The sequence below is a fragment of the Aythya fuligula genome, chromosome 1 (assembly GCF_009819795.1).
Source record: "Aythya fuligula isolate bAytFul2 chromosome 1, bAytFul2.pri, whole genome shotgun sequence".
Classification (NCBI taxonomy): domain Eukaryota; kingdom Metazoa; phylum Chordata; class Aves; order Anseriformes; family Anatidae; genus Aythya; species Aythya fuligula.
The window spans coordinates 42,069,252-42,093,470 of NC_045559.1; the positions used below are offsets into that span (position 1 = coordinate 42,069,252).

General features: G+C 40.6%; 1 protein-coding gene across 2 annotated transcripts in view; it reads right to left on the reverse strand.

Annotated features, from left to right (window-relative positions):
* PAWR (pro-apoptotic WT1 regulator) overlaps positions 1-23,584 on the reverse strand; it is a 77,893-nt gene extending 54,309 nt beyond the window's left edge. For both annotated transcript variants that reach the window (XR_004252927.1, XM_032182008.1), the window contains exon 1: positions 23,078-23,584. Coding sequence is in view for 1 of the 2 variants with exons in the window: in XM_032182008.1 (XP_032037899.1) it covers positions 23,078-23,584 (507 nt within the window). In the remaining variant the exon portion in view is untranslated. The remainder of the gene's footprint in view (positions 1-23,077) is intronic.
* Positions 23,585-24,219: the final 635 nt, after the last annotated feature.

Here is a 24,219-nt window from a genome sequence, read left to right on the forward strand (position 1 = left end):
AGTAACCAAACCTTCAGTAAGAAAGGTGAGTTAAAGGAGGTACCATCACCATCACAGATAATGGCTCACCACAACCTCAAGTCTGGCTCAGACTCAGATGAACGCAGCCTCTACTGCAAGTGCTGCAAGTTCAACCCAAGTCACAGGACTCACAGCTCTCAGTATGGGATGCTGGCTGCGCCCTTCCAGAGTGAAGACCTGAAAGCCACTGCATCACCTGTGCATTGAGACAAATGGGGGAAAATTGGAGGATTTATTTGACTATGCTGGCTTTGATATATTACTTATTTACAACCTTTTAAAAATAAGAGAGGTGACACAAGAATTGAAACTTTTTTAATCTACCTAATAGTTGTTTGCTTGTTCTTTTATTTATTACGCTCCTATAGTGATTTAATTTGTGGTTTTCTTCAAACGCCACCCTCTACTGAGCCGCACTACTGGCAAAGCCAGCCGTGCTGAGCTCTGAGTTATTCAGCCATGCAGACTAAACATTTACCTCTATTCGCTACAAAGTGTATGCATTATTATAGTCTATTCTGAAAGACAACATTTTAATTGAAGAATTTGTAAAGAATGCCTATTTTGAAACACAGCTTTCAACTGCTCTGTGAAACCCTTTGGCAAGGATATTATGCATTCCTTGGGGGATTTAAATTAGTTTGCAGCAGAACAAAACCTGGGTTACGGATAGTAACTTGGATACAGTCACACACGCGCAAAATAGACAGCATTCGCATTCCTCCTGATCTTTTTCTTTGAAAAACACAGTCATCAACATGCAAAGTCCGTTTTAATATGATAATGTGAGGGGTTATTTTGCTAAGAGGAAAATGCTTATTGCGATGCTGTTTCTAAAATAAATTAAACATGTTTGTAGTTCTCAAAGCTACTACAGGATCTAACCTTACACTATTTAACCCACACCATTTAAAGCTGAAGCTGCTAGTTTTAAACTGACAAGTAAAAAGGCAATTTTACATTAAGGAATGGAACTGTACGTCTTGACTTCCAACTACAATTCCTGCATCTTCTTCCAGGATCTGAGACATGCTTGTCTTAAAGTAATTTCTTACTTGTTCATTCCAATCTGATTTTTCCCCTCAGCCTATCAGTAGGGCATCAGAGTAAAAACAGGCCTTAACATAAAAAAGAAACTGAAAACAGCCTCATTAAATCTTCTCAGCATTCAGCTCCCATCTTCCAGGGAATCTTCATATACATGATAATTAGTTTCCTGAAAGGCTAAGGCTTAAATGTCATTTCTTTGTGTTGTAAATTCTAATTATTCGTAGTAAATAAATTAGTGATTCTGTTGTATTGCTTAAAGCAATGCAGAAGCTTGAAGTAATCATACAACTGGCAAAAATTAGGAGTTCCCAAAAAAGGAAGTAAAACCTCATTCTTAGCATTCCAGGAGACTTAAAGAGGGCTCCATTAACACTAACAGGGAAAGGGCCAGTGACCTAGAACTTTACTCGTGCACCGAAACTATTAATGAAGTCTGAAGAATAAAGAGTAGTGGGTATGCAAAATGCAGCTCCCGCGATGGAGCAGGAGGATGAATAAGCTGCGCTCTAATTTACCCGGGCACGCAGCACACCATGGCTACGGGAGCAGCGTGTTAGCGCAGACCATCTTTCAGGAGTCACATTCTTGGAAACTGGCCGATTCCTGTGGATTCTCACATGACCTTTAGTTTAATAGCAAAGTAGTTAAAAATCAAACAACTCTTCTCACATACAAGTCATAAAGAAAGAAAAGGAGGTGGGGGCAGGGGAGGGGATAACAACTCATTTAGCATTACATACAAATGAGACCATATCATATGGATTTTATGGCTACCCTACCATTATTATTGAACACTACTATCAAGGCTAATCCCTTCCACAAATGTTGAATCACAGTTATGCACAGACCAATAATTCAGATATTCACTAGTGGAAGACTAGTACCAACTTGAGGGAGAAACTCCCAAATTGCCAAAGAAAAATGACTTTTAGGCACCTCAATAGCCAGCTCTCGTTCCCTAGCACATACTTTAGTGATAAATAAAAATATAATATTGGCAAGTCCTAGGATGACAAAACGGCTGTGTGAACTATCCCCACATTGCTTTTCGGCTCCACCACTAATTGGATCAAATATCAAGCTCTTCATATAGGAACACGCCATTCCACATCATTGCTATTAACGAAGCATGAACAGATCTCCTTTTTGCACTGCCCAAGTAAAAGTTTAATATCAGCATGACTAAAGAGTCAAATCAGAATCAAAAGATGGAGGGTTTTTTCAATTTCTGAGCAAAGGAGAACTTCACCACCAGGAAGCACATACTTGAGGATTCATGTTGTCCATTACAGGAAGCTAAAAAGAAGAAAAAATAATTTCTTTGGACACATTACTTAAAATTCGGCTTTCTGAGAGGAAACCAAAGAAATAAAACCATTCTTGGAAACACCAGGCTAAGTGATGCTTCACAAACAGCAGCGCCATTTGACTTTCAGAACCGCCCTCTAAAAATAACAATATGCAGTCCATATTATCTCTAAAGTGTTCTTAAAATTTTCAAGAAAGAAAATGTTCTTCCCAAAATTCTGGAGCATGTCTTTTTGTTTTGTTTTGTTTTTCCCTTATTAGCACAAAGAAGGCAAATAACTTCTACCAGGACAAGCACAATCAGAATGATTAAGATGCTAGGACAGACACGAAAAATTAACAAATTTTTTTACTGGTCAGAGGAAAGATTTTGTGATATTTCACATTCAAATTTAAGTATCAGCTATCTATAACTAGAGAATAGATATATTTGTATTTTCATTCCATAATTCACTAAGATTAGGAGTCTCCTATTTGGCTGCCGCAAGCAATAGCAGAACTCTTTAAAATACCAGAAATATGTGAATACATATCTATCCAAATAAACATCGACTATTTTTGTTACTAGAAATAATTTTGGTTCTGTTAGCAATAAAAATGCTTCAGTTAAAAAAATGAAGAACAACCTACAAAATATTTCCTACTTAGAATTACTGTGTTGTACATATCCTTTCTTGATCCATTTTGATTCCATCATTGGAAGAACAGCTAAAGTTCCCTAGGAACCAGAAAGATCTGGAGGAAAAAAAAAATGTACTGAGAAAAATCCAAACTTTTAACTCTAACAACTTATAAAGAATCACCTTTGTTTCAGTGCAATTTTCTTTGTTTCAGTGCAATTTTCTTTGTTTCATCTTTCTTAACAAAACATTTTCTGTTATGCATCCGATTACTGGTTACTCTAGCAAAGAGAACCAACAAAATCAGACTTCTCTGGGATGTGCTTCTGCTCACTGATAACAAGGGTGAGGAGAAACAACAAAAATGAGGTAATTTATACTCCCCTTACTCATATTAAGAGATGACTAACGTACAAAATCAGAGCCATTTCTGAAATGAGAGACCCAAGTGAACAGGAGAAGAAACTAGAGAGGGTATACAGAGCAAGAGCACATGTCCTGGGAGGAGAGGTTGAGGAAAATAAGTTGGTTTAGTTGTTGAAGAGGAAGCCAAGGAGCAATTTAATAGCAACCTAGAGAACTGCATGAAGGTTAGTTACAAAGACGATAGAGCCAGGCTGATGGAAGAAGTAGACAGACAATGGCCACAAAATACATCAGCTGGGCACTAGGATCAACAGTTCAGTGGGAGGGTAGTAGTACAGCACTGGGCCAAGCTACTCAGAGAGATGGTGGAACCTCTATCCTTAGAAGTTTTCAAGCCTCACCAAGACAAATCCATGGCTGACCTGATCTAGCACTGGTGAAAGTAATATTCTGAGACTTCCAAAAGCCCCTTTCAACCAACATTTCTATGCATTTACTGCATCAGTGGGATTTTCTTGATTTATTTCCTGCCATTCCCTCCCCACCCCAACCTGGAAATCTCATGGTTGGATTGGCTTTTATTTTTCTCACATTTGGGCAACATTATACATTAATACTTCCTTCTTAAGACACAGGCAAAATCTTTTGTGAATCAAATCTCTGTGCAAAGAAGGATTCAGGCACAAATCCAAAAATGTATCCAAAATATGCAGAAAAGAAAAAAAAAAAATGGAAAAAAATCAAAGTAAACAATCAGATACATTTTTGAAGAAGAACAAGCAGAAAAGTTCTAAAATACTCAAAGGAAAAGCTTTTAAAAGCCAAAGTTTCTGGATTGGACACAGCAAGTTGATAGGCTATCATTCATCAGGAGAAGGAAAAAGATGGATTGTTGACAATTAACACACTTAACCCAAATAGATGTGTGCTTCTTCCTGTAAAATCTGCTTTATAAATTATCCTTTGAAGAGTGAGCTGCCCTATTTGAGTGCTTTCCTTTTTTTTTTTTTTTTTTTCTTTTTTTAATGCTTTGACTATTCCAACTCCTACACTCTTCTGGCTATATGCGTATATATACATATACGCATACACACAGACAAGTCACAACTTCCCCAATTTATGGAAAAAAAAGAAATGAAAACATGAGTTAAAAGCTCTAGAGGAAAAATGACCATAGCAGATTACTTCTACCACTACTTCCCTCCCACACCTTGGTCTTAGCAAGAAGCCAAGGGACATATGGGTGAAGCTTTTAACAATTTGTTTCACGTCACTGAAGTAACACCAATGAAGACCATTTGAAGAGACATACAGTATGTATAATGGAGTCTAACTGCCAGAACTGAACAACACACAGCCATCATGATTTCAAACTCATTTTTCCCTGATTTTGAAAGGCATGCTTTTGGAGGTCACTGAGCAAGAACTTGTGATGAGATATGAGACAAATAACGGCAATACAAATATGAATTCTACTGAATGTAATAAAATGGATTGATATTTGTCCACAAAACACATTGGTTATTGAAGTCCAAACATACCTATCGCCAGTAAAGTAAGTTATTTTTCACAGTGGTGAAAAGGCATATGAAGCAAACTTTATTTTCATTAAAAAGTAACTTCTCAAGGTTATTCTCAAGATGATTTCCCCAAAAGCCCACTTAGATAGGAAAGGACTGTTTGTTTAAAGCAAATACACCTGCAGTTAATAACTAGAGTGAGCAGTGGGATTAACGAAGTGAGATCTATACCAGAAATTAACAGATATTGAATACTTCTATCAGAGTTAAGAACTAAAGACAAAAATAACAGAAGTTTTTGGGCAAACCGTAGCAGCATAAAACTGGTAAAAGCCTGTCTTGGGAATAGGTGCTGCCTTCAAATCAAGCTCAAGGAAAAAAAGGTACACAGCTCAGTGTATTTTCATTTTACCTGGTCCTCAAAACAAGCTGCACTTAAACATCCTAGCAAAATTAACAACTGGAAGTGGCACGCCAATTTGTTACAGTACGCTAGCAGCAGGTGCAGCACAGCAACTAACTGATCTGTAAGCTTCACAGCACCTTCCCCTTCACTAATATCAAAAGGCTATGCAGTTCTCCTGCTAAATGCTTCACAACAGGTGAGTGGGAATCATTCCTTCCTCAGTTATCCTTTGTCCAGGTTTTGTTGCTGATGACATACCGATGACATAAGCAAGTTTAAATATAACTTAACCACGGCGACTGAATTCCTGACAAGTTCGTTTTGGACTTCAGCTGATGGCAGCAGCAGACGTCTAGCCATGCTGCAGCAAAAACTGACTCAGCCACAGTGCTATCTTCTAGTCCAATGTTCCCTAAAAATCAAGGGATGCAATCCAACTGCTGTGTATAAAACATTCTGACTGATAGATGAAATATTTAAAGGAGAGGATTATCATCTGAACAATAAAAAGAGCCTTTGGAGATAAATGGCTTTTTACAAAGCTCTTAGAAATAAATCCACCTTTCAAGGACGGTTCCATCTTTTGAAGAGGATTGGTCTTGAAAGTAATGCACTCATCTATAAACTCATTAAAATTATAAGCAGCAAATGCATTTGAGCAGAAAATAAGCACATTCTTGAGAAGCTTCCCAATTAAAAAAAAAATTACTAAACATTCTTGATTACAGCTCCACCTATGTATTTTGCAGACTTTCAAAGGTGTTGAAACATTTGAGCAAAAATAAGAGCAACAAAAACCAAACAACAGCAAATGTTTTTGTACAAAATCAAAACATTTCCCCAACCAATAATAGTTTTAGAAGAAAAAATCTACGCACACACACAATTTCACCACATACACACTTCTAGGTCTGTGATCCCTTGTTACACATTGCCTGTTCTGAGTGAAAAACATTTAAATACCTCCAAAATATCCCCCTCCCTCTTGCCACATTCCCTTCTCCCCCCCCTTCGCATTTTCAGCTAATACCTTGACATTACTGGCCTCACTAAACTCAATCCTGCAAATTCCTGACATTCATGTCTTCTTAATCTGAAACGTAACTTGAGGAGATGGTTAACATTTGACCTTTGCTCTACCTCAGACATACCTGGAGACAAAAAAAGTCCAAGGCATGCAATATGCATTCACAGTCTGAAAGGATGTTTTATTTTAAAGTTTCCAGCTCACAGTCTTTAAAAAAAACCCAGCCCATTAAAACTTCAAAAGGTAATTTTTATTAAATTCCCCTAACAAGCATAGTTTTGCATAAACATTACAAACTCACGCTAAGAATGAGGGCCTAAAGCAATAAATAAGGAACAAATTCCAAGAAGTATACATTTAAAAGTCATGATGAATTTAGGAATTAAATGGCTACCATACTAATGAAACAATCGGCCTCATTTAATTAAACTAGATACTGTGGGTAGAGAATGAACACCAGTAAATCATACATGGATTACAGAAATAGACATGGTCATTAAGAGGCTATTAAAAATTTAGTCAGAAACAAATTACTTACAGAAATGGACAAACAGGTTACATGATTAATCAGAAATAATAATATTTAAAAAAAAACAGTTTTGCAAAAAGAAAATCTATTTGCTCTAAATGAAGGTGAGCAAAGACACATACAAAAATCTTTTTCTTCCCCCTTTAAGAATTAAGTTTTAAAACAGAATCTTTAAGATTATTTTTGCTTTTTATCCACCCTCACTCTCTCTTCACTATACACATATACACACAAACAGCATGGATATTAGAAGCTCGTTAGCTGCAATTTAAACAAGTTTTTCTCTATCCCCTCCTCCCCCTTTTTTCCTTTTTTTTTTTTTTGGGGGGGGGGGGGGGGGAAGATTCACTACAAATTAAATCTTCTCAACTATCAGTGAGAGAAGTTCTACATATTTTTACCTCAAGTGAACTTGTTTGGGCATATAGGCTTCACATCCTTTCTCCTCTTAATTACTAGTGCATGCTAGTGCTGATGCACTGCAGTGCCAGAATTTGGAGGAAAGAAAGAAAAGAAAGGGCTGGAAGACAAGGGATGAACATGATTGTTTAATGAGCCAGGGTCTCTTTGCTAAGAGGCAGTCCCTGTTTGCTGTTATCTCTAGCAGCTTCAGGCATTTTGTTTGTCATGCAGTTACAGCATGACTGAACATGCCATTTTGCGATTTTTCTTGTTAAATAAAGCCTGCAGTTACAACTGATTAAGAGAATGTCCTCTTACAGACATGATGAGTGACACCTACAATTTGAATTAAACATTAAGAAGTAAAAAGTGAAAAATAAGATAAATAATTTTGTTTTCAAGAAACTTCCACTTACAATTGCACTTTTCAAATCAATCTCTACCAACAGCTGCCAACTCACATAAACACTGGATATAAAATGTATAATTTTCTCAAAGCAATTTGTTTTAAGGTACAGATTTCCGTAACTACAACGTAAACTGCAAAAACTGTTAGAACAAGTTCCCCCTGTATCAAGGAACAGACAATGTATTATTTACATCCTTCTTTCGGAAGAATTGCCTATAGCAGAGAAAACATGCCCTTCCTTGCACCTGCAGGCAACTCAAAGCCAGGGCCCTTCCCAAGCAAACCACCTGCACTTATTTCGGTCCCAGCCTAGGTGCAGAGCAGATTTCAGAGGCAGGTCCCTGTGTCGGTGCACAGACACCTGTGGCATACCACTAAGTCCCTTGGGTTTTTGAGCCCGAACAGGCCGCTTCACACCCCACCAGGCCACATTCAGCCCACTGGGTTCCTCCACCAGTACCCTTTCCTCTCAGCTCACTTCTTACAGCCAGGCATCTATTAAGATGAGCCAGTGTGATGTCTTAAAAATTGTTTACGCACATCAGGAGAGGCTGAAAAGCACGGGCCAGGTTAAGTTTTAGATATAAAGCTGCATCTTTGTTGGCAATCTCTTTAAGGTGGTACACGAGCTACTCCTGTGCAATTTCTGTAACTGTGTCTAGGTGAAGAATCAGCCTTTCCTTTGGCGTTATCCACGGGACGTCAAATAAGCAACACGTACGTTGAGCTTTCATTAACTAGAAGATCCCAGTATGACATTTGAGACACCTGAGAACTGAGTCTAATTTAAAGAGGAGAAACTTCAGTCTTTCCTATGAATGCAAGGCTAATTAGCAAATGCATTTCATGATTCCCCTGTCAGATACTCCTCTCAGATTTCATTAGTGCTTTCGTTAGTCTACTTCTGTGTTGATGACTAAAAACTACCTGCTTTTTAAGAATGTATTTGCAGTGTTAATGTCCTAATGTTGTAATTTTAATACTGTATAGCTCCGATCTTGCCAATATAATTTTCATTTATTTTTCACATTACAGTTACCCATCGTTCCTCATCATCCGCTTTTGCTAACATTCTTAAAGATGCTGCTGTGATCTCTGCTGAAGTTCTGTAACATATTAAGAGAGAACTACATCTTGAATTTGTTCTTCAGTTTAGCCTTGTTATTTGCTACAACTTCAGTACATCTGTTTTTAAATTTATATTTTTAAAATTTAAAGTTAAAAAAAGATTTTTACTGGCATATTTCAAATGGACAGAATCACATTTGCAGATAAACCTTTACCATTTCATTTTGCCAAAGTGGTACAAAAACAGTTCTTCTTAATACCATTTCTTCCAAAATGAAGTTTGTGGAAGGGCTTATTTCCTCAGCCACATGAATCAATGAAAAATCTGCCTTGATATAAGACCTTAGTTATATTTATGCAACATAATGGCAAGCCCACTAAACACTCTTGGAAGTGGGAAGCAAAGCATCCCAAGGTCTGAGAGTTTGCTTGAACACCACTGCATCACATTTCCACATCCCCTTTTTCCAGGGCTTCTAGATGGAGCCAGGTTAGATTGGTGAGATCTGGCAGCCCCAAGTTCAGCAGCGCACACAAACCATCACAGTGATTCCAGATCGACAACCCTAGTGGAATCTCAAAGCAGAGCAACAATCCTCAACCTAAACTAATAAACTGTACCAGCTTATAAAAAGCAATAGGGATGTCTACCCTTATCATAGTGGAACAATTAACTGAAAGCTTACCACATCGAGAATTCAGGCTTCAGATCTCAGTTTCCAGTCTCTGTGAGCCAGCTTACAGCAAGTGCTGAAAGCTTTACAACATATAAACACACAAACAAACCTCCAAATCTTTCTAAATAAACAGAACACAAAGAAATTTATGAAGAAGCAAATGGGTAGCGGAGTGCTAGCAAGGAACATTTCATGCATGCAAAAATACATTAACATACCCATTTCTAATTTCTTCTACTTTGATTTGCAAACATTCTTGCATCTTATAAAAAATGTAACGTGCTATGAGAAGTGGTTTCTAGTGTTGAGCTGCTTAGCAACACCTGCGTTCAAATAGCCTCTGGGTAAGTTTGACAAAAACTGATCTGACATCTGACGAGCCTAATTTTTTTTAATTGAAAGAAACAAACCCACAAAGTGGGATTATATTAAAACACCCATTTATGTTTTAGACTATACACAATGGCTGAAAACTGTCAGATAATGGGTTTCTGCCTCTGGCTAAAAGTAAGTGCTACATTTTGCTATAAAAGTTAGCTGCCTGAGGTGCCAGTATTTCATGAAAGATAATTACATTGCACATCATCTTCATCAGATTACAAGTTTATGTGTACTTACTGTATAAGTTTTCTTCATTTTTAGTTTACCTCCCTTTTGACAAAGAATTACCTTGAGGGTTTCTGTCTTTCTAGCCACAGGAGTTCATTAAGTGAGATTAAGGACTCTTTTTTTTTTTTCTCAATTCTTTTGATTAGTAACAAATGAAAAGAGTAGAGAAATAGGCTGAATAGTAAATTCTTTCACAGATATGTTAGGACTCTAGCTATGCCATTATCCAGAAATGTCTGAATGCAGGCCCCTGTATATGATTTAATTGTCAAGCATGCTCAAAACGCCCAATCTCAGTACACTTCACTGGAACCCTTTGTTAGAGTACTTAGCACATCAAATACATGCTACTTAAACATCCAGCTGTAGATTCCCAAACCTGACAATTTATCACATTTCTGCATTTACTAAGAGCATTTTATAACTTAGTGAAAGAAACGTGACTACGCCTCATTCATGTTACAGCTTACAGTCAGACTTTCAGCAATGCTTTTCCCAAGCCTCCCCAACACCCAGTCATTTAACACCTTATTTGAGTCACATTATTTGAGTCTGATAGTATGATGTTCCTGTCTCATTTTCCCCCAGACCAGAAACCATTTGGTATGCTCAAACTTAAATGCCAAACACCCATTAACCTCAACACAGTATTCTGTATCAGAAATTGATGTTTTTTGTTTGGTTGGTTGTTTTTTTTAAAGAAGGTTTTTGGCATCAAATGCTAATGTAGAACACCTCAATTCAACAGCTTCACCATTGTGTTCTTAAAGGATGGACCCAAAGGACATCTCTGCAAAATCTCTGTGCACATTCTTTAAGTTTTTTAATCATTCACCATGTCACAGTACTTTACAGATGTTTGTAGCTTTTGTCTAATTTAAATTACAATGTCATACACACATAAAAAACTAAATCTTTCATCTTGGAGTTAGTAGTTCAACTTACACAGCACCTTTCCATATATAGAACTATACATCTAAGAACTTTTTTAGTAGAGAAGAAAAAGGTAACTCTAAACCTGACTGCATAGCAGATGATCTAACCACAGAGGCTAAGCAACCTGCTTAGTGCTTAGTCTAGAACATGATCCGCAGCAGGACCAAGCACTCCCAGGTTCAATACCACCTCTCACATTCCAAAATATACAGATCTTCATTCAAAGCAGACTTCACAAGAAACTTGTAACATAAGTACGTAAGAAATTACATGACTGTTTACATAAAAGCCTACAACACCTAAGAAAATAATAGGAAGACAAGTTTTTGACTTTCTGTGCTAGAGACAACTCTGGTAGCTGTCAGCTTCATGAACAGCCTGAAGATTGAGGTCATGGCATTATTTCAGACTGGATTTATTATACAAAATTTGATAAGCCATGTCAGCACAAGTGAAAAAAAATACACATCCTGTGTCCCAACTTCTTAGTAACACCCTGGGACACAGACTACAAGCAGACATGTAGCCAAACTTAAAATGACTATCTTAAAAACATTTTTAAAACTAAGATTAATAAGGCACTAGCACAGTTCTGGCTTGGTAAAGCACACTTAATCGATCGATAATAAGTAATTCCTAATTTAACCTGCAAAGACAAGGAAGTGTTTTTATGTAAGAGAGATTATACTTCACATTATCAACTGAACTGTAAATTGTACCTTGGAAGAATTCATCAGACTAAATTAGTGCCCTTAGAGCTCTTTCTAAACGACTACTCACAGCATACTGATGTTTTAAGAGCTTCTTCAAGTTAGGCCTGTTTAATAATCTGCTTTGGGCTACCAGAACATCAATTAGCTCCTGAACTGTGTAATAAAGGTCATTTTTTCATGAGCTGAAAATAATGTATTGGATATATTTACTTCTTAAACACAGGAAAAGCATATCAAATCAAAAAGTTTTGTATTTCTGGGCAGAAAAACAGATGTTATAAAAAAGGGGAAGAAAAAGCTACTTTGTTAAGAAAAATATTAATTCAGCTTCGGCATAACAGCTTTCTGGTTGTTAATCTGAAAAAAAGGACCTACCTAGGCAGGCAAATACATACCCAAACACTGTAGAGAAGGAGGAAAAAACTGCAAATATCAAATTTCTTATTGGCTACCACCTACCATAGCATCCAATATCAACAACTTCTCCACCCTTTCCAACTATAAAAGATGTAGGTCAGCTTAGTTTCTGTTGGTGCAGTTGGCTTGAAGAAGGCAGTAAAACAAGACAAGAAGCACTATGTAAACAATTAAGAGGCTATTTTAAATTAATGACCCATTCAAGAATGAATATTTAATTTGTTTATTTTGCTACAACGTCAATCATTAGTAACCAGATTCTTATGTTGCATTTATACACACGCAAATTGTAAACACAGGAGCCTCAGCTTCTACACTCCGCAGTTTTTTTTTTTTTTGTTTTTGTTGTTGTTGTTGTTGTTGTTGTTTTTACATACATGCAAAACAATAAAGTCCAACAGCAATCTGCAACACTCTGGTCAATTTTCCCTTGCTCTCCCCAGAACAGAACATAGAAATGAAAAGGTAAAATATACAATAAAAACAGGTGTCAACATTTTAAAAGTCAATCTGTTTATCTGGTAGAACCTGAATACTTCCAAATGTTTTAGTACACAGACTTCTTATCCAAATTACTAAATCAGTAAGAGGTTGTTTTTTGGTAACCGACGAGGACATTACAGTTTTGTACTGAACCACCACAAGCTGATTCAGCCAGCAAGGTAATTAGCTTTCCTTTCTAAAGAAGGTCTTTAACAGATCTAAAGACCTTCTTTCCTTGTTAAAGAAGGTTGTTAGGTACAGGTCCTTAGTGACTTATATCAATCTAAAATTTTGGCAGAGCGTGACATGGATTGCCTCCCTCATTGAGGGACTAAAAAACAGAAAGCCTCTTAAGCATTACAACAGCTATGCCACAGAAATAACTGGTGAGCAGGGATCATGACATGAGGCTAACAGGTACCAGGCTGGGTTTTGTGGGCCAGTTGAGCAAAATAATAATCAGAAAAAGGTGGTTGGTTCATCATAAGTAAGAGTTGCTAGAAACGTGCACCTCCTTACCCAATGATTTAACAGTATGCTAACATTTAACATACATTCAAGTTCAGACTGAAAAGTACTTGGAAGAGGATTTCTGTCTATTTAGTAACCTTCAACCAATGCTGAAAGTATTCAAGCTGAAAACTGTCAAGAAGCTAGAAAATTAATTCACAGGAAATTCCCGATAAGATTTCCACGTCATTTTTCCTTACTACATGTCTGTTTATGGCCATTGTAGAAGCAGAACATTGAGCTGGGTGGCTCCTTGGCCAGTCCAACTATATTTAGACTTATTTTCTTACAGAGTACTGAGAGAAGGAATCAAGCTAGAGCTTTGCAAAGTGATTAAATGAGATGAACAACCATTATTCCACAATACCTTTTACATATCTGAATACTGCCATCATTCTGCCTGGCTATCCTGCCTCTGTGCCTCAAATCCTATTAGCACCTGTTACTTCTGCTGAGTAAAGCAGGCCTAGTTTGTTGCTCTGACAAAGAAAAAAATAAAAAAGCAGCTTTTTTTCCAGCCATCTCAGGCAGCCAGCAAGGAGAGAGCCAGGCTCAAGGCATGGCAGGAGAATGAGAGGCAACGGATATAAATCGAAACAAGTGAGTTCCTCACCAAACAGAACAGAACACCTAAGGACAGTCATGTATTAGAAGGGCTGCCCAAAGAGGCTATGCTGGTTTCATCCCTGGAGGTTTTCAAGACCTGACTGGATTAAGCCTTGTGCAACTAGCTCAGACTAAAGCCCTCCTAAGGTTCCTTCCCACCTCAGTGACGCTTAGACCCAAGGCCTAAACACAGAGCACTCAGTGCTGCCCCAAACCATGCTCCTCCAAGCATCTGTTACAGACTCTGACCTAGAGAGGTTCAAAATGTCATGTACAGAGGCTTCAGATCAAGAAAATCAATGCTAATGAAGGACTGTATAACAGCTACTGTGCAAAGCCTGTGCCTAGCATATACCCACTCCACGTTTGTGTTTGAAGACAGAGGAGCATGGAGATAGGCAAAGCGTGCTGCTGACAAGTTATTGTGTTTCACTGAGGCATTTTTATTTGGTGTGGTTTGTGTTTTTCTTTCTGAAGTGTACCTTCAACCAGGATTATGTTCTTATGTAAGGCAAAATAAAGGTTACTTTTAAGATGACATGACATGACGATTGTACAGTTAAGACTACACGATGGAGTTGTGTATGGCATTTGCAGGCCTGGATTGAGAGATCTAAATATTCCATCCAGCCCTTCCAAGCAACATGCAAGCAGATCAAACACATTAAAATCCCGAAACAAAACATTGGGGTTGTGGTTTTTATTTTAATTTCCCATGACCTTGTAAAGCATGGGAAGTAGTCATCCACCTACGGTCTTTCACTTGAAAAGTCTTTAAATATAGAACTCCAACTTAAAAAAAAATATAGCAGAGAAAAACTTTCACAATAAGAAGTTCACATATATGTAATGGATGCAAACCACATATTGTGAAGATAATATTAAGGAATCAGCACAAATCTGTGTGGAACTGAGCACTTAACAGTGACCTTTCCATAAGTCCCTGTACGCTTAGAGCTACAAGAGGATTTAGAAAACATGTAGGTTTTAAAGAGCAATGAAGTAAGAAATGTTACATTTGTGCAAATAAATACTTTGCATCAATTCATATGATTATATTTTACTTAGAGATAGGGGTGAAATTGTTTTAGATTTCTTTTGACAAGCAGAGGTTATTTCCCACCAGCTCTTACTGGGTATACAGAAAGTAAACAAAAATAATCAAAAAAAAAAAAAACCTTGTCAGAATATAAAGGGACACAAAAAAGATCTGCTCAAACTCACTTTGAAGAAGAATGAATATCCAAGTTCCATAAAGCAAAACTGGGACAGGGTGAGACACAGTCTGCTGAGCATAGTAGTCAAGAGGTGGATTTTCTTTCAGGGTGGGGGGCTACAGTGGGCTTTTTTTTGTTTGTCTGGCATGGGAGGTGGAGGATTATTTGTTTTGGAAGTTGTTTCTTAGTTTGTTTTTTTTAGCTTGCTTCTTTTCAAAGTAACACATCCGGGATGTAGTACATTCAAAGCATGAAAAGGCTGCTGGAAGGGAAAATAATAACTGGAGAAGTAACAAAATAATTCACAAGACTTATGGTGGTTTATAAATGACTGCTGAAATCCATTCATTGTTTTCGCTCTTCTGTATCCTCACATAAGTCACATCTGTGAAACACAGTCGACGAAGGGTTGTATTTTTTTTTAATTAATGAAAAGTACTGAATAAAGTCTCGTAAATAGTTCTTACAAATATATATAAATATAAATTTATATATAGTTATGAAGCCACAAAGCACACTTCTCAGTTCAGACAGAAGTCTCTCACTCTATTAAAAATACCACCACCTTTTTTTTTTTTTGGGGGGGGGGGGGGGGGGGCACAACATTTTTCAGTCACCTGAACCTACAGTAGAAAAATACATTTAGACTAACTTACTTATAGCTTTGGAAATTAAAAACTAGAATCAGCATAGTTTCACTAGAAATAGTCAAATCAAAGCAAACAAATCTTAAATGTGCATCATCTATAATTCGTTCCTTCTAGTATAAAAGGAACTCAAAATTCTAAGTTTATGAAATACAAAAGATATTTTAAGTTAATTTATTCCAGATATTGTCTTCTAAATGTGTTAAATAAATAATCCTCTCAGCAATTAGCTCCAAATATTCAGATGTGGGATGAACCATGGTTCCCAAAGTCACAAAGGGATTTTGAAAACACGACAAATGCAAACAATGAGGTTTCAGAACTCTGGAGTGCTCTTTTAGCCTTTCACTGCTGCAGTCTTCATGATTTACTTATAATACTAAGCTACTATTTCCTCCACAGCTATATGAATATTATAACTTACTTTAGAAAACACTATGCAAATACTCGAGATTGCTATTTAATCCCATTACCATTGGAATACCCTGTTAAATACTGAGATATTTAAGAGAGATGAGATAGCAAAGGTGATCCTCCTTGGGAATGAAGCCAAACACCAACTCATTTTTCATCATTCAGGATAGCCGCATTAGGCTACTCTCAATTTTAGGGGATTAAAACATTGTTCTTTAAACAATTAAATATCAAAATATCATAGTTTTTTCAAATAAAATCTTTTTTAAATATTACTTTTCCTAAGTATTAGTCGTTTCAGATACCTGAGACAATACAATAAATAAAGGAACAGGATAGACTGACCTCTTGCCATCTTTCAAATTGCCTTTTTTTTTGGTCCTGCTCCCTAGAAGGAAAGTAAAAATTGCGCAGCACTTCCACTACCAATAAGAAATGAGAAAACCCTAAGGAATTTCTCTCACACAGACGATTGTAGCAATTCAGCTGTATTAGTGTCAGCAGCTCTCATATAATGGTTTTCTGCACCACCAATTCCAGAAACCTTCAAAGTTTCCTTCTAATACATAAGGTGAAGAAAGTCCTTTGACTCCCAATAGTATCCTTAAAGCCAAACTGGTTTAACGTGGGCCCCCTAAGTGTACTGTAGGTGGTGGAAAACTGGCTGCATCTTCAGGCTGAGAAGGCTGGGCGCAGTACTATGAACTTGAGCTGGCAGCCAGCTCAGGGGTTGGTATCAGGGCCAACAGCATACAAAGTGGCTGTTAACCTCAACAACGGGATGGAAAGTACTGCAAGCAGGTTTGCGGCCAATATCAAACTGGGGTGGAGTGGTGGAGAGGCCGGAAGGCACACCTGCTGTTCACACAGACCTCACCATTAAATCTAATGATCAGACTCAGGACAGGTTGTCCATACCTGTCTCTTGTGATAAGGGGAGGTTTCAGCTATAGTCTAACCTCATTACGTCATTATTCACATTTAGGATGAAGTCTAAATCTCTTGAAATGAACTTGAAGTTGTTAGTTTTGCATTTACGTCCGAGCCACTAGCTGCTTTTTCCTTGACTTTTGACAACTTCTTTTTGCTTTGTAGGAGACCATCAACCTATCATTTATGCAAGGCATCTCCAATTCAAGGTTAGATCAAGATTTTTCTTTTCTTTTCTTTTTTTTTTTTTTACAAAACAACAGTTACGTGTTTTCAGAACAATTACTTATTACAGAAAAGATACCTAAAGCATTTGTAAGTTTGTCAGGTATGTCATTTTTAGTAATACTTAGCAGCATGCTCACTTCAGTGCAGTAATTGATTACATCAATGCTTCCCTGCCTGTGATTTTCAGTGAGGCTGAAATCACCCCATCTACAGTGCAGAGCAAGATGCTTCCTATGTTTATTTCAGGGCAGAAGTGGACAAATGCACAGCTGAGAGGCTGTATCCTCTCTTTACCCTACGATTATTTTTTTGTTGCTCCAGATGTATCTTGTCTTACAATTAGGCTTTAGGAACAAACAATGATGGGACAGACATTTCACCCTTAAGTACTAGAGAAATTACCTAAAAGCAACACAAAGGAACATTTATCTTCAGCCAACCAACATCTACACTTATTTAGGGTTACTGGCTACATGACAGACTGGCAAGAAAAGGCAGTAACTGGAAAGGCAGAGTATTAAGAAGCCTTCAACCACCAATTACAACCTAAGCTAAATACTTTTCTTACTTTCTATACAATTCAGTACTCAATAGAGGAGGAAATACTTTACTTACTCTGCGTTTATTTTCCACCTAATAACGGTATCATTTCACATGATTCATCCCAAAAACAGGAGAGTGAAAAAGCTAACTACAATAATGTTTTCCAAACGCACCTTATTATTAAAAGATCATTTTAAAAACCAACTTTCCCAAAATTGCACTTACGAGATAAATGCAAAGTCAAAGGAATCAGAGGGGAAATTGGTGGGTTCTGATTCCTTTCCACCACTCTTTCCTATTCCAGCAGGAACTAGCACTGGGTAGAGATACATGCATAAAAGAGTCAGTACTTGCTGGTTGAGTGCTGTGAGTTCCAGCTGTAGATAGTGGACTGCAATCTGACTGTCTACGAAAACAGCAAGGATAAAATTATCCCTATCACCTCTTGAAGAGAAATTACACTATTTGCATGTATATTTTCAGCTGGAAAACTACTGCAGTGCCCAGCCTTGTGCCAAAAGAGAGCTGTTAGAGTGCCTAGAGACCACAGATTTGGAAGGTGTGCATGCGGTGACTTGGAAGCTGCTACAAGGGCTCTGAAAGTGAAAACCTTCCGGATTTCTACATCTACATGTATGATGTGACTTACTTGAGCACACAAGTTTACCTATGTAAGTGTCAGGGCTTTAAAACATGTCTTTAAACATATACAAACAAACAACAACAAAAGCAGAAAAAATAAAAGCAGTCACAGAAGCTCAAGTACTGGAAAGAGGTGGAAAAAGAAAACGCCCCTTGCATATGCTCCCGCTATCAAAATGAGAATTCACAAAGGTATCAACAATGAAGCAGACTGAATGTAAGTAATTGTGATAAAATCCCTTATCAGAACCTGAGAATGCTTCTTTCACTTCTTTTACCCCGACACACTTGAAGGAGGAACCATAAATAGAAAGTAGTAAAAAGCATGTGCTCACTGACAAAGCAAGCAGGAGGATGGCCTAACATGCTGTCAAAGGTCATCCAGGTCAAATAAATATATCTTAAACTTCTGTCATAATACTAACACCTCTGCACCAATGGCAAGGGTATCAGTGGCCAGGAATAGGTTTTGTTTAACCTCCCAGGATTTTCTTCAACATGTCTTACTGAGACATTTGTCTTCCAACATAAGCGAAGAGAAAGAAGTTGTTTTACACGAAAATGCTCAGAGATGCTGGACAATGCAAAGCTGCTTTCCCATTAACAGGAAGAGATGGGTAGAACTGCTCTTCCAGTTACCTTAGTCCTCAGGTAGGGAATTGCTGGGAAAGACTGCTGAAGGGAGACTTCTGCCCAGGAGAATCCAATCACCAACACTGGGCTCCACTCTTCTCTGTAGTTTCCAGCCATTCGGAGAAGTTTTCAGTTGCTTCACAACTTACACGGTAATTGCTACGCTTGACACATTTGGCATTTGAAGTTTCCTTAGGTTTTTCCAACTGGAACGCAGCAGCCTTCTGTCAGCTACACAGCACAGCACTCTGGCTTCTGGTAGCAGGAACCCTTTCTTTCCCCACAGACACAGCTCATCCCTCCGCTGGCAATGCTGCCGTTCAGCACGACACCCACCGAGCACCATGCACACAGCACCTTCCAGGGAGAAAGGCAGCAGGCCACTGGTGAGGTTGCAAGAAGTCAAACCCTTCGGGCTGCTGGTAAGATGACAATGGATGGACAGACCGGCTGCACATCCTATGCAGAGCCCACGTTTTTACCTGTTACGCTACCTTTAGGTTATTAGGATTTTCTGCAGAAAGGTCAGGAGACTGTTGTGTCTGGCATATGGCAGCTTTGTGGGCAAAATACACAGATCTGAGTTCTTTACACCTTTTTAAATCATTCATCACCCTGTTAGTAGCAGAACACTTCTGAATTTAGAGGACTTCCAGCTGGTCAGGTGAAATGTAAACTCTGTCCATAAGCACGTTACAGCAAAACCAGCCATCTAACTCTCCCTCCTGGCTCAACCAAGACTTTGACTCTACATATACCTCTTAAAAAAGGTAACCACAACAACTGCTGTTATTCTGCTGGTTGGGGTTCAGAAAAAGCTTACGGGCGCAGCTTTGCCAGCAGAATCCTCCAGTGTAAACAGTTACAAAAGTAAAGCTGCACTTTCACCAGTGCGGCTTGTTTTGCTTGGAGCAGGACAGGAGAACTGCTTTAACAACACGAAACACGGCTCTCATCATCCTTGTGGGTCTTCACAGAGCACTGTCAGCGTAGCACGAAAGGAACTCTGTGTTTCTTGGACAGATGCGAGCACAGCTCCAAGTGGGGAAACAGTACAAGTAAACTTAACACCTGCATCAAGTGAGTATCTACAGACCGAAAAAATGCTTTCTAACAGATTGCTGCGCAGTGGGCTGGAAAGCCTAATACTTAAAAAAATAAACTTAAGGAGTGATGATAATTAGATACAACTCAGTTACCTTTCACAACCTGTTGCAAGGCAACAAAGCGCAAATCCCACAGCGCTTAACACTACTCAGAGTGAAATTAAATTACTAAGATTCAACACACTATCAAGAAACTACTTCAAAAACACTGAAAAGTAACAAAGCTGCAAGCATTTCAGCAGCCATTTTCAAAAGGCATCTGTACCCTGATAAGCACTAGTGCTGCAAAGAGAAAAACCAACCTTTAATTCCACCACAATGGCCTCTAAGCACAAAGCCTCACCACTGCTCCCAACCTGTCACCATTAGTTTCCACAGCCTCCCCTTCGGTTTCTGGCCTTCAACCACTTAAATACAAAATACTTTTAAGACAGTACTTTTAAGACCTAGCTCCATTCCCTTCCTATTGAACAGAAGAGGAATTAATCATTAACGAGTAACGATCTGCTAACAGTTTTCATGACCACTTCAACATAAACGAGACAACCTGAACATTTATTTTCCTTATTCCACCACTTCATAATTTAAATTTTCCAACACCATTAGAACTGGAATTACATCATGTTTCTTTGGTGGTGAAAACTGTTTTCATAATCTCTTTTGGGCCAAGAAGCTCCTGGGCTTCTGCAAGTGCATTTTGTAGCCAGTTACCTGGTTTCATTTCAAAGTATCAGAAACTCCTCTTTATCGCCATTCCCCATTGCAGAGCCATGCTGATCATACAACAACAATGCTGTTCTAGAGGGAGACTTCTCTTGAAAGCTAAGACAACACTACAGCCAATAGATCTCTACAAGAATATCTTCCAAAAAGGAATACTAAAGCAGAGCTCTTGAAGCTCTGCACAATGTGAGTGATTAAATTCAGTGTGTACTGCCACCAAATCACTACACAGCACACTGAAGCTAAGCCTAGCATCTAAAGGAGGAAGACAACAAGAAACCGGAGTGTTGTAAGAGCAAGCCAGTTCAGTCTACAAGCCATCATCTACACAGCAGCAGCCTTCTTTGGTCTGAGTTCAGCTTCATAGTCACAGAGTCAAGAGAACTTAAGCTGAGCATATTGAATCAGTGCTTTAAGGCATTTCCTCATGAATAAACAGAAGGACAGCACAAGTAAATACTCTGTAAAACATTCATTAGTAAGTAGTTACTCACATTTGACACTGGACACAGTTTTTGAAGCTGTCCACCATCAGGAATGATCTAGTGTTCCCTAGTTAAATAATGCTTTGGAATGCAAGTGGTAATGATTAAAACACATTTAAGAAATGTGAAATGCTGGAAAGAAGTACTTTTGTATAAATACACGCCAGCCAGAATGCAACGCTTTACAAGTCTCCCCAGTAACACCTCATACAACAGGTATCTGTATCTATTAAAATCTGACCCTAGAAAGGTGATGGGATGCTAATCGATACTTTTAGAAGTAAGCAGTACAAAGATGAGAGGTTTGCAAGAAATGCCAGCACATGGTGACACTCAACATAATGAGCAGGCCCTCAAAAGGATGTGAATGGGTGAGAGCTTGCTTCTCAACACCTAAATACCTCAACTGTAATAAATAAGCCACCCTTAGCAGCGTAGCAGGTTACACTTGCAAATTGACACAGAAGAGGCTAACACTTGCTGAGCAAGGAGTGTGTGTTCCTGGAAAGCAAAGAATATTTTGAGCAATATTTGAAACAAAGAAAAAAAAAAAAAAAAACAACAAACAAACAAGAAATCCAACCACCAGCAAACCCCAAACCACACCACCCAAAAGCCACAAGAACACAAGTTCAGAAAACCAGTTCAAAGAGGCAGGACACCAGCCTCGAGGGGAGGAGAAGACTGTGGGTAGGGGGTAGAGCAGAGGGCCCTCAAATAAGATGTTTTACGATGAACACTTACTGCAATGTACAAAGCCAGTACTGAACTGGCACCACCTCACCTGGGGAAATAAAGGCACAGCATTTTTTAAGAGTTCATACAGGAGCATGGGGGCAGAGTGAGGGAGGAACATACAGAGCCAACCAAAGGCAGGCCAGGAGGGGTGCAGGCTCTAAAACCAGAGGATGAAAGAACTCGCTTGTGCCCCTTCCTTTCCAAAGCAGGAATATTCAAGACCCACACCAAAACATTTTATCTCAGAGCAGAGACTATGCAAGTAAAGAGTCTGACCAAGTGCAGGACCAGCCCCTAAAAAACGCGATTCTGAAAGACCTGCACTGCTCCAAAAAGGCATTCCTCACCTTCTGATACCGTCCTGTGTGAAAGTATCTGCCCTGAACGTGCTTACAGTATCAAAAAGAAAGTGTTAATGACTGCAGGTATGGCAAACAGGATTCCTTCCTCTCCTGCTGCTCTAGAAAGAGATTTTATTGTCATTTTAACCATCTATAACTTTAACCAGAAGAACAGATAATAGAAATGCTTTCTACGGAGAGAAAGCATTAATGAAAAACTGGAGAGTAAAACACAGCTTTGTTTAAAGTTTCCTGTGGCCTTTCTTATTAACTGAAAAAAAAAAAAAAAAAAAAAAAAAAAAAAAAAAAAAAAGGAAAAAGCTAAAGACTTAGTTATCATTCTTCTGAATTCCTCTAGGAGTATTATAAATCAATGCCAGATTTTTATACTAGTAGCAAACCACAGAGGACAGTGGTGTTGGCTGATAAAAATATCTTCCTTTGCCTTCAAGAAAAAAAAAAAAAAGAATGCTCTTTCAACCACCACATTTTTTCCAGCGCAGGAAATTCTTTCGGGCTCCAAACCGAGCGCTGTTTACACCTGAACATCTAACTCAGCGCCCGCAAACCCGCTTTCCCCCGCTCTGACGGCGCTGTCAGAGGGCACCCGGCTCCCTCCGGACCTGCAGCGGCCCCGGCAGCGGCTCACGGAGGAGCCGCGGGGCAGGGACGAGGGGACGGGACCGGGACCGGGACCGGGACCGGGACCGGGACCGGGGCCGGCCGCGTGTGCTCGGCGGGCCCCGCGCTCACCTCGGCGGCCGGGATGTTCACCACACCTGTCGACCTGCGCTTCTCCCGCAGCTTCCTCTTCTCGATCTGCCCCTTCCCCTTCCTGGCGCTGGGCCCCGAGCCCGAGCCCTTGCCCTTGCCCGCCGGCTTCTCCTCGCCCTCGGGGGAGCCCGGCACGGGGCTGGAGGCGGCGGCGGGCTCAGCGCCCCGGCCCCCGGCGAGGCCCGGCGGCGGCGGCGGCTCCTTGCCGGGGGGGGCCCGGCCGAGGCTCAGGCAGTTGAGGGCCCCGCCGGCGGGGGGCGCCGGGCGGTCCGGCGGGGCGGCGGGGGGCAGGCAGCTGCCGCCACCGCCGCTGGGCTCTGCCGGGGCGGCGGCGACCCCCGTGGGTCTGGGCTCGCTCACAGCGGCCGCCCCCGGTGGCGGCGGCGGCGGTGCCTGCTTGGCCCGCATCTTCTCGCGCTTGGCTTTCCACTCCTCCAGAAAGTCCGTGGTGCTGCCCCCGGCGCCCCGGTAGCCGCCGGTCGCCATGTTCCCGGCGGGGTCGGCTGGGCTCGGCTCGGCTCCGCGGTGGTGGTGGCGGCAGCGCCCGGCAGCAGCACCTCCGCCGCCGCCCGCCGACGAGAGGGGCCCGGCGGGGCGGGCGAGACGGGGGCGGGGAGGGAGGCTCGGCGGACGGCGAACACCCTGCGGGGAACAAAAGGGGGGCCGTCAGGCGTCCCGCTGCCAGCCCAGCCCGTCCTCGCCCTGCCCCCCGCCCCCCCGGACCCTCCTCGCCCTCCGCCGGCCCCGACGCCCTCCCTGCCTCCGTCCCACCCTGCCGGGAGCGGAGCCGCCCGGCGCTCACCTCCCTCCCTGCCGCCCGGCGGGGCCGCGGCTCCGTGCCTCGCTCGGTGCCTCGCTCGCTGCCGGCCCCAGGTGAGCGGCACCGCCTCCCGCCGGCCCGGAAGGCGCGGCCCCGGGGCGGCCCCGGCTCCCCCTTCCCCTCCCCTCGGCCACAGCCCGGGCAGCGCAGGGCAGGGCAGGGCCGGGAGCTGCCGCTACGGCACCCGCGGGGCGCCGGCACCTGCCCGGGGCTCCCCCGGGGCCGCGGCCGTCGGGCCGGGGCTGTGCCTGGGAGGCGCCGCTGTCGCCCAGCCTCGTGTGCCGGGCAGGGAAGGACGCGG